At 38.4% G+C, this 10859-nt stretch overlaps 1 protein-coding gene across 3 annotated transcripts in view; it reads right to left on the bottom strand.

Moving 5' to 3' along the window:
• mast4 (microtubule associated serine/threonine kinase family member 4) overlaps window positions 1-10859 on the bottom strand; it is a 97818-nt gene that overhangs the window by 64006 nt on the left and 22953 nt on the right. For all 3 annotated transcript variants that reach the window (XM_035667661.1, XM_035667662.1, XM_035667663.1), the window contains exon 3: window positions 10300-10433. In XM_035667661.1, the coding sequence (XP_035523554.1) occupies window positions 10300-10433 (134 nt within the window). The remainder of the gene's footprint in view (window positions 1-10299; window positions 10434-10859) is intronic.

The raw sequence follows: 10859 nt of genomic DNA, 5'->3' as shown, positions 1-10859 counted from the left end.
GAGAGAGAGAGAGAGAGGCAGTTCTAATTTAGCGTAGCAACGGGTGGGGGTGAGTAAGTGGGGAGGGGGGTACGGGGACAAGTGGGAGCCCCAAGACTCATTTCTCTGAGCAGCCACGCTTTTTGGGCACCCTAGGTGACCATGAAAATGAGAGGATATCCTTCCCAGCATTGTTCTGCTCCAACCTCAACAATGAATGTGGCATCCTGTCTGCAGCGGGCAGGCTAACCGACCTCACTGGTCTTATTGCACTCACATAAGCCTGAAGGTTGAACCGGTGAAGGAAACATGATGGCTACAGCTAGCAATACATGTAAGAAGAGAAGTGGAGTAGAAAGAGTGTATTATATGGAAGATGAAGGAAATAGAGTAAAAATTGTTGCTGCCCAAGACCTTTCAAACCTGCTGTGAAAATGCCACGCAAACTGCTGTGGGTCAATGTGTACATTGGAGACGCTTCCTTCATTCCAAACAACCACATACTGAATCATTATCATGCTGAAATCAGCTGTACTTCCCTACACAACCTGTTCTGTACACAACATGCATATCCTGTGTCAATTTCCAACAATTCCATGCGCTCCAAACAGAGATGAGTTTTGAGGCAGTCAGCAAGTGACCACAGATCTTCACACTCACTAACTCAATGTCCCCACACTCTTCTGAATTATTAGCATTTGGAAAATAAGTTCTTTCCAGTGCCATGCTGCCAATTCTATCCTGCAATTTCGCATTCTGTTTCAGTCTCTGTTTTTCTTGCGCCCCCCTCCCTTTCTCTTTTTTTTCACCCTCTCTTACTCATTTCCATTCACTGTGCTACTGCTCTGTGAATATTAAGTGGGCCCCTTCCATTCTCCTCATCTCCAGCCAAGCTCAAATGATTTCTCTTAGAGAGTATGGGCTGGAATGACAGCTACTCACTACTACCGCTCGTGGAGGAGGTGCACGGGACTGTCAGACAGGTGACCACTACATCAACTTTCCCCATTTTGAAACCTGTACAACAGAAAGCTGATTGAGTGTTGCAGGGGCTGGGCAGACAGTCATTTGTGCTGCTGTGCTGATAAGAACGTGGAGAGTAGAAAGCCCAGGTCTGCTCTCGGGTAATCAGGGTGTTTTTGAATAAACCCCTTAAAACCTCAGAGGACGAGGATTACAGTAGTCAACTTTTTCAGCTTGAACAATGCCCTCCAGATTACCTGAGGGAATTAAAGAATCCTGCTCTGTTCAGCTGACTAGTCTCGAGTCATTGCTCAGTCTTTGGCTGCTTAAAAAGGAACAATTAAGAAAATTCCACATTGGACTAAAAATGAAGATGAGAAGCTGTAGGAACACAGGGGAGGGTTCATTTGTCCTATTTAATACAGGGAGTCTCTATTTCTCTATTGTACATGGTGGCTGTAATAACCACTACAGCCACTATACTAGTGCTGAAACAATTAATCAATTAGCTGACTGAAAATGAATCATCATCAATTTTAAAAATCAAATAATCGTGTAAGTCATTTACCAGGGAGTACAGCCATCACAGACGTCTCTTCTCCTGTACTGTGAGCTAAATGCTAACATCCTCAAAGTTACAACTAACATGCTGAAGTTAAGCGGGTATAATTTCACCAAGTTCAATTATAATTAGGTGTGTTAGCATGCTAACATTTGCTGATTAGGAATAAGTACAGCTGAGGCTGATGGGAATGTCATTAATTTTACCCTACTTAGAGGTAGTTGCGAACAATTTTGACCTGTTGCTAGCACTAGAGGAAACATCAGGGGATCAAGTCATTAGGATTTAACCATGAATGAATGTCAAACTTTTTATGGCAATCCATCCAATATTTGTTGAGATATTTCAGTCTTACCCTGGACCAAAGTGGTGGACAGACTCACAGATAGACAGACTGACATTTCCATCCCTAGAGCCACACCACTACCGGGGCTAAAAATATCAAATATTTGTTAGCTCAAGCTTCTCAAATGAGAGAATTTGCTACTGTTCTCTGTTTTATATGATTATACATGGTTTATCTTTGGATATTGCACTATTGGTTGGACAAAAAATCTAGAGTTTGAAAAAAATGTTAATTATTTCAATGTATTATTTTCTGGCCTTTTATAGACTGAACTTAGAGACTTAGACCTAGACTTATTTTATTATTTGTCCATTTGAAAAATATACGTACTAATAAAAATTGTGAATGTTTTTGTTTTTAAATAGAAAAATAACTCAAAGTAAAGCTGCTTTGAGTTGAGTTTCAGGGCTGCTATGAGGACAGACAGTTTCTGCCAGTGGCCTTGGAGCACAGCCACAGAACAGCCTCTGGGAAAAGTCCAGGGGTTGTCTGTGACTCATTTCCTCCTGGCAGGTGGGCAGCTGAGGTCGTTTCCTCTGCCTTTGGAGAAAAAAGGGAGCGCTGGCACTGAAAGCATGCAGAGAGTGCTGATTGAGTGACCCACAGCCTCTGCTCTGCCTGAGCTTATCAGACCAAGAGGCAACCTGCAGATGTAAGGCAACAGAGGAGAGACATTGGCCTGTGAAGAGCGGTAAGGAAAGGAAAAGTCAATTCCCTTCGTACAAAGCAGTGCAAAGAATCCATCTGTCCAAAGCCAAAGGAGTGAGAATATCCAGTCATGATAAAACCCTGTAGAGCCAACTTCCCAATGGATGAGGCAAGTCTTTAACCTTGACAACAAGTTCAAAGATAGTAACCAAGAAGAACCAACAGTTGCAATGCATCACTCTCAATTCCCCTCTGGTTTTTCAATTTTGAATAAATTGGAATAGACATGTAAATGTATGCATTCATAAAATGAAAATATGTCAGCTTGAGTCCACTTGGAAAATCCAATAGGCTTTCTTCTCAATTCATTTTCCTCAGTTTCAAAGACACACAAAATCACACTGTGCATGAAATACAGTCACATTTGAATCTCTGAACAGAGAGAGTTGTATCTCAAACAGAGCGAATGACAGGGGTTGAATGTCTCAACTGCAACTACTTTATCTAGAGTGACAGTTTCATTTATATCCCACCCATATGTTTACAGTAACATACTGCATGGTTTGTAATTTTAGGGTTGTGTGAGGCAAATATATTTCCAAAGCTATTCTGTGGAACATAAGAGGGCAGGTGAAAGCAAATAGGAAGATGAAAGTACCTCACATGACGCTAAATGTTTTTATGCAGTAAGGTAGTATTACTATTCCTCAATGCTGGTGAAATACCAACACAAAATCTCTAAATAATATGTAGTTTGGTTATAAATGTAGTTGGAAGGCTGATTCAGCTTTAAACTTTTATTTTTCCTGTTTGTAGGTTTGTGCATTGTGTGTGTGTTTAACTGGTTTACAATCAGAAGGCAGATCAATCAGAAGAAGATTAATTACTCTTTTCCTCATTGCAAACCTCTGAGATAGATAGATAGATAGATAGGATAGAGTAGATAGATAGATAGAGTAGATAGAGTAAGATGAATAGATAGAAGATAGATAGATAGATAAGATAGAGTAGATAGATAGGAGTAGATTAGATAGATCAGGAATACACACACCAACGAATATGTTACACATATAGCAAGTTAAATTTAAAGGACAAGTGTGTGGGATTTATTGGCATCTAGTGGTGAGATTGCAAATTGCAACCAACTGAAATTCCTTGACTAAACCAAGCGTGTAGGAGAAACTATGGTGGCCACGAAATTCACAGAAAACACGAACGGCACCTTATCTACAGCCAGTGTTTGGTTTGTGTGTTCTGGGCTACTGTAGAAACATGGCGGTTCAACATGGCGAATCCGTAGAAGAACTCTCTCTGTACATAAAAACATCTCAGTCTAAGGTAACGTAAACAATTATAATTTTCAGGTGACTATACAATAAAATTTCCATTTCTGCCAATAGATCCTCCTACATTTTACACATTGGACCAACATTGCAATACACAAACTGAAGCTCAAATCATGCAGCCATGCAGGAGCCACAAAACAAGAGACCACAGACAAAAAGATCAATAAGGTTCATCTGAGTAACTTATTTTCCACTCTCTTGTTTTTATGTGGCTGCCCAGGCTGGATGCTAGTATTTTTACATTAGAGATGGGCTGATATTAAAACACAACACAGTGTTGACAGAAAAACCTATGGTATTCGGTAAAAACTTCATACGTACAAACATAAGGTGTTGTGGTATCTGGTCAGAAAAACCCATAAGCTGCAGTTCTTTCCTGTGCAACAACAAACTGCTCCAACAACAATGATATCAGTAAAGGACATCGCTGACTACAATTATGAGGGAGAATGAGAGTCCACAAAGGCACAACATCAGGATTATGACAGTCTTATCTCCATATCACACCAGAGGTAAAGTATTGATTTTCTGCCAAAGAGCATCACAGTCAAGAGAGATGTGCCACGCTTGTCAAGAGCCATGCACACCCAGGGGCATGATGGGAGAGCATAAAGGAGGAAAAAAGGCAAACAGCAATAACAGGAGTCCTGTGAGGCAAAAGGGGGCAAAACCTGGCGGACAAAACCAAATGAGTCAAACAAGTTTTGTCTGTATATTACATTGTTCAGTCTTATTGATAATAGTTATATAACTACTAAACAATATCAAGAGGTGCACATCCTCATAATGATAATAATATGGGTTTGAATGTATAGAAATATTTTAGGATGTCACAGATGTTTAAAGTGAACTAGAGCTTAAAAAATTATCAGAAGATTTATTGTAAAGTATTTTGATAATTGACAATTCTTTATGTTATTTTGAAGCAAGTCTCAAACATTTACTGTTTCTAGCTTCTAAAATGTGTTTTTGCATCACAGTAAAATTAATATTTTTGGATTTTTGGCCTGCTGGTTGTAAAAAAAACAATTGGCAGAATCAGCCACACTAAGGCTATTGGAGATCATGACATATTATAGACTAAATGAGTGGGGAAATAATCAGCAGATAATTAATTGATAATGACAATAATCAGTAGTTGCAGCCCTGGACTTTACTAACTCAAGAAAAAAAACGTAAAAAAAGGTGTGAAGTAAAATCATACATTACTTGTATGCAGAAGTGGTCACTGACTGTGGTGTTTTCCTACAAGAAACCCAAACTAATAAAGAACCAATAGTATTCTAACCTAATATCTTAATTCCACCTTAATAAAAACACACAACAGGTGCTCAGACCAACAGGTGAAACTACAAGTAAGGACTAAATTAAACTAATATCACGTCAATGGATTAAAGAGCAGTCCAGTGGAAATTTTTAGAGCTGCCAAGAAAATGTAAAAAAAAAAAATGTGAAAATTTGCCGATTTTATAGTGAATAAAGTGAATCTCTCTTCTCAAAACAAGACATTCAGTAACATAAACTTGAGCTCTAGGATCTTGTGATGTCTTCTGATGGTTTACAGAACCAAACAGATTCATTGATAATGAAAATAATTGGTAGTTGCAGCCTGAGAAGATTCTTCAAAAACTCATGATAAAGCAGCACACTGGAACACTTACAGTCATGGTCACAGTAGCTCATGCAGCTATTGTATCATTCAGGTTTTGAATAAAATATATTTGACAAAAAGAGAGTACCCAGAGATTTTAACTACAGAAAAAGTTTGGCTTTTTTAGTAACTCTGGGGAACTGTGAAGCGATATAAAGTGAATAATACCCCGTTACATAATCGATTTAAGTGTAATTTAAGCTTGAATTTAGTTCCTGGAAACCCTTGAAATTAATGTTTCCACAATATTATGACTTTTGTAGTATTTCTAGTAATAGAACACAGCCTGACCCTAAACCAACCACATTTCAAATTGAAAGAACAGTAATCAAATCCAATTAAATCAGCCAATTAAATCTCTTCAGACATGGATATATGTGCCAGATCTGACTGTGGTTAGAACTGACAACAATCTCATGCTCAACACACTAGATGCTGCATCCAAGTCTGTATCCTGGCAGCCCTCCATTCATTCATTGTCACCAAGGACAGGGACTAATGTGCTTTCCAGTCATATAACCATCATATGACAAATGCCACTCTGCAGCCTGTATAAGTGATAAGCCTCATCTTTGCTAGTTTCAAGTGCACTGAAGAGTCCCATTTATATGCCCTCCAAAAACAGAAAACGACTCACAATCACCAACATTTTGTAATTGAGAGTTAAAAATCTATGAGGAAAACAAAGAAAATTTCCATTTAGAGTCGAGAAACTGAGGTGTTTGTCTCTTTGATTCCTCTCCCAAGGTCAACCAATTCACCATCTTTTCTAAGCTTGTTCTGAAGGCAAGATAATACAGTGGCTGTAGATGAACCCCTGCGGTGCCACTGCAGCCGACTCCAAAAGATACAGTTAAGATGTAGCAACACATCAGCCATTCAGCTTGTGTCGACACATGACAATATCAGAGCAGCGGCCACCAGTATCTAATTTTCTCATGGTGCCAACCACAGAGCCACTGGGGGCATGCAAACAGTGTTAAGAATAAGGATGAGACAACATTTGAGCTGCATACCACTGAAGCATAAAGATGATCCACTAAGATATTTGAATGCATACTGTATGCTTTCAAATATCTGCAGGGAAGAGTGTGGGAAGATGTTACAGCACAAAGAGGGACTATAGAAAAAAATGATCAGCTATAAAGAGGCTATGGCGTGGGCAATCATTAGTTTCAACCAGTCCTTTCACCTGAAGAAACTCAATCAATGGGGCCGTTATCAAAATAGTAGTTTAAACTGCCAATTCCTTTGTGTTCATTAATCATTAAAAAGGACTTTTCCATTTTACTTCAAAAGGAATGAGCTCATTTTAATGTTGTGAAAGGCTGCTGTACCTTTTGCATCATCGTAATGCAAGAATCACAATATTTATTCAATACAGATGGTCTTGGTAAACTCATTTCTGAATGGAATTAATTTGTAATTCATCCAATAAAAAACACAGCATCACATTAGTACGCAGTTACAGTTTTGGGCAAATGACTTTTTATAATGCCATCACTGAAGCCTTTAGGGACAACTGTAGCAAATAGACTGCTGGACTCGCCCTTAGTAGAGATGAAGGTGATGAGTTTCAGTGAGGAATCTCTTGAGGATGCACAGCCCATCGATCAACGGCGGTCAGTGAAGGCGTTCCTAAACACTCGCAATGAATTCTCTCACGTGGAATGATCGGATGCAGTAATCACTCTGATTTTTTTATTTTTCCATGACAACTAATTTCTGGAGGCGGAAGGGTTCAGTATGGCACGTAGTGTAGGGGGAATGCAATCAACCATGACCATGCATTGCACCCCAGTGCCCTTCCTTAGCGACAAGCCCAATTTCAGCTATTCTATTCGTGGTCCCATTTGCTGAATGAAGTCTGATGAAAAAATTGTGTGTCAGGCTCCTGGGTCCCCATGACCTTACAGCCTTACCTAGGAGGCGAGTCCTTTCCATTAACTTTAGACCGATTCAAGGCTCACAAAGTACACTTACAACAAATACTCCTAACGCTCAATAGGACCTGATACTTGTAATACAGGAAAAGTCTTAATAGAGCCATGCAAGTGGGATAGAATGTTCATTCATTCCTGGGTAGGTGGAGGAATTGCATGTGGCTGGAGACCCTCCATCTTTCCTGCTGTGGTGTCCATGAGCAAGATACTCAATCCCTAGCAGCTCATGGATTGCTTCAGTGTTGCTAATCTCATGCTCTAACCTCCCTGTGATGGTTGGCAAGTAAAATAAATGCCCATGGGGGATTAGTAAGGCATTATTCTAAAAACACAAATATCCTAAAGTACTGGCAATGTCAAAGATGTCTCGTTCAGGTCGTCAAGTGCTAAAACTTAAACTGAATCAACACAGACTGGAGGACTTATCCACTGGAGGACAATTATGTTACAGGAAATCATTTATTCATTCACTCTGCAGGGCACAATAACCAAAGGGATTAATTTATGGCTGTTACAAACACAAGGATACATGTGTTTTACTTCTAAATACTGAAAATGCACTAGCGCCCCCCAGTGTACAGAAGTATTTCAGATATTTTAAACTAAAAAACAAACCAGATGCAAAGATCAAATCACCTGAGATGCTTTCAGCTATTAATTAAGTCTTTACCTTAATGAATTTCAGGGTAATTAATGTCAACGCTGTGTCAAAATCAGTCATTGGGATCACATACTGTATTAGAGGTATTATGTTATTAGTGTAAACAGGGTCGCCGTGATGTCATCTGAGATATAGTTAGACCTCCTCCAGTTCAGGTTACAGTGTCTTTTCTGGGTCGACCCACTCAGATCACTAATGGTGTGAGTGTCAGTTACCAAAATATTCTGTCACAGTTACACCCACACACAAGCACAAATACACACATTTATGCACACACAAATGCAGTTTATTACATTAACCTTTTCTCTAACAGATACCGAGCACACGCTGGGAATGACTCATAGCTCAACGGCATTGGATTAGCCTCTGATGGGGTATCTCGTGATCTTGTTGTCTCAGGAGTGAGATACAATCAAAAGCAGAGTATCTGTCATCTGAAGGAACAGAGTGGGACCATGCTGAAGGTCACCTCTGTCTGCATGACTTCATTCGGTTCAAACTAGGGATGCACTTTCTGTTCCATTTTTTATTTTCTCAATACTTTTTAATTTAAAGCGTTTAGACTTATATGCATGCATTCCTGTAACTTAAACAGGCATCAAACGATATTATAGGGCTGCAACTAATCATTTTACAGATTAATTGATTAGTTTGGTCCATAAAATGATAAAAAAAAAAAAAAAATGTTGATCACTGTTTCCCAGGGTCCACAACCAAAAGCTTCCAGTTTACTGTTATAGAATAACTAAAGAAACCAGAAAATATTCAGGCTTGAGATGCTTAAAATCAGAGAATTTGGACATACTTCTTTAAAAAAAATGACTCAAAAAACAATTAATTGATGATCAAAATAGTTGGAGATTAATTGAATAGCTGACAACTAATCGATTAATTAACTAATGGTTGCAGCGCTACAATCACAGTAGCCTCTCTGAATCCATTTAATTATCCTTGATAAATGTGAACACTGATGCTGTGTGGCTTGTCATGTTGTGTATCCATAGAAATAAATGGATTCATAAAGTCCTTTTCAAAACAATGCAGCAAAGTGCTTCATAAACCTGCAGCAGTGACGGATAAGAGCCATTAACGAAACATACAGGTCGTTCATTAAAGCAGATGTCAGCTACATTACACAGAACAGTATATCGGTAAAAACAAATTACAGGTGTGTTTGATCTTATTTCACTATTTATAGGCAGAGATAAGAGAATCTTAGTGATGCTGGAACATGACAACAATGTTATGTTTTGTATGTATTGTATGTGGAATATCATTTGGACCTAGCTAACTAAAAGCATTAGAGATTTCTCTATACACTGAGCAAAACTTTTACAATAGAAATGTTTAAATGTAGATAAACTATAACCAATCTACTAATATAGAAAATGTCTCAGAACTGAATAGAAGTGGCAGCCAGATAAATGGTTTGCAGACGTCTTGTTGTTAAATTGTGCCTCCATATCACTGATTAAGTCACAATTCAGTCTCTAGTTTAACTTTTTTCCGCTGCAATTAGCTGTTTTTGATGTAGTTAATTGTAACATTTTAATGATTAATTTGATGATTTTGTCCATCTTGGAGTTTGTCTTTAGGCTCACACACTTGTTTAGCTTGAGTCTATATTCCACTATTAGGAATTTGATTATATTAATGTATATAGCCTCAATTTCTTTCAGTTTGCTTACGGAATCTTGCGTGCATTAATACATACATTTCTCTGTCAAACAAAATACAAACTTTAGGTCCACAGAATTTGTAAATGAATGAACTTTTTCAGTACTTTACATTATGTTTCTGTAAAAATATATATTTTAAGTAGAATTAAGCAGGTATAACAGGGATATCCACTGAAAACAATATGTATGTATATATGTATGTATTTGCATAATATCATTATGCTTATTTGTTTTAATTCTGCTACCAGGACTATCATATCTGTGGCAACCATCTTTACAACTATTCCAGAATATCCTCTTAGACATTATTTTCATGTCCATCATAGATATTATTTGTTTAGACATTGTGGTTATAGGCAAATTATGTTTTTGAAAACATCCCCTATTACCCAACATAACTGGTTCAGTGAAATTCACAGAGAGCAGCTTTTGTTTTGACCAAAGGATGAGGTAATGGAAGCCTTCTGCCTAGATCAGGATGCAGAATATCATGGCGGGGTCAGGGTTTGGGAAGTACTCACCGGGCTGGAGGTGAGGGAGGGGTCTGACTTTCCGAGGTTCAGGGAACGCATACGGATCAGGTTAGAGATCTCAGTTGCCGGCTGCAATGCTGTCTGCGTCTGCTGGTGGTTGGTGGGTAGCAGAAGGTACTTTCCTGCAGTGCAACAAGAGGAAGAGGTTCAGTTTATGTTCAATGTTGACAGGTTCTCCATAAAGTCATTTCCCCGCCTCAACTGCTCATGTGGTTTAAATATTTCACCAAAAAAAAATTAAAAAAATACAAAATTTGTGTAGCAGAACTTTATTTTTTCTTATTTTCTCTCCTATTAATCACCTCATGACCCCTCAGATTTAAGTTGTGACCCTTTGAAGGGGCCTGACCCATAGGTTGGAAACCACCAAACTAAAAGACCTGATATGTGTAAAACAGTTCAAACTAGCTGCACATTGAGTAAAATGCTGCTTACACATGCATCAGCATTAATGTAATGTATGTGATACACAGCAATATATGTTATTCAAAGTTATTCATAAGGAGTGCCTTTACTTTGCATACTTTCAGTACATTTTGCTTTATAAC

Source organism: Morone saxatilis, unplaced genomic scaffold (assembly GCF_004916995.1).
Source record: "Morone saxatilis isolate NCDOM2014 unplaced genomic scaffold, NCSU_SB_2.0 Contig21, whole genome shotgun sequence".
In the NCBI taxonomy this organism is placed as follows: domain Eukaryota; kingdom Metazoa; phylum Chordata; class Actinopteri; family Moronidae; genus Morone; species Morone saxatilis.
This window is presented reverse-complemented; position numbering and strand designations above follow the sequence as displayed.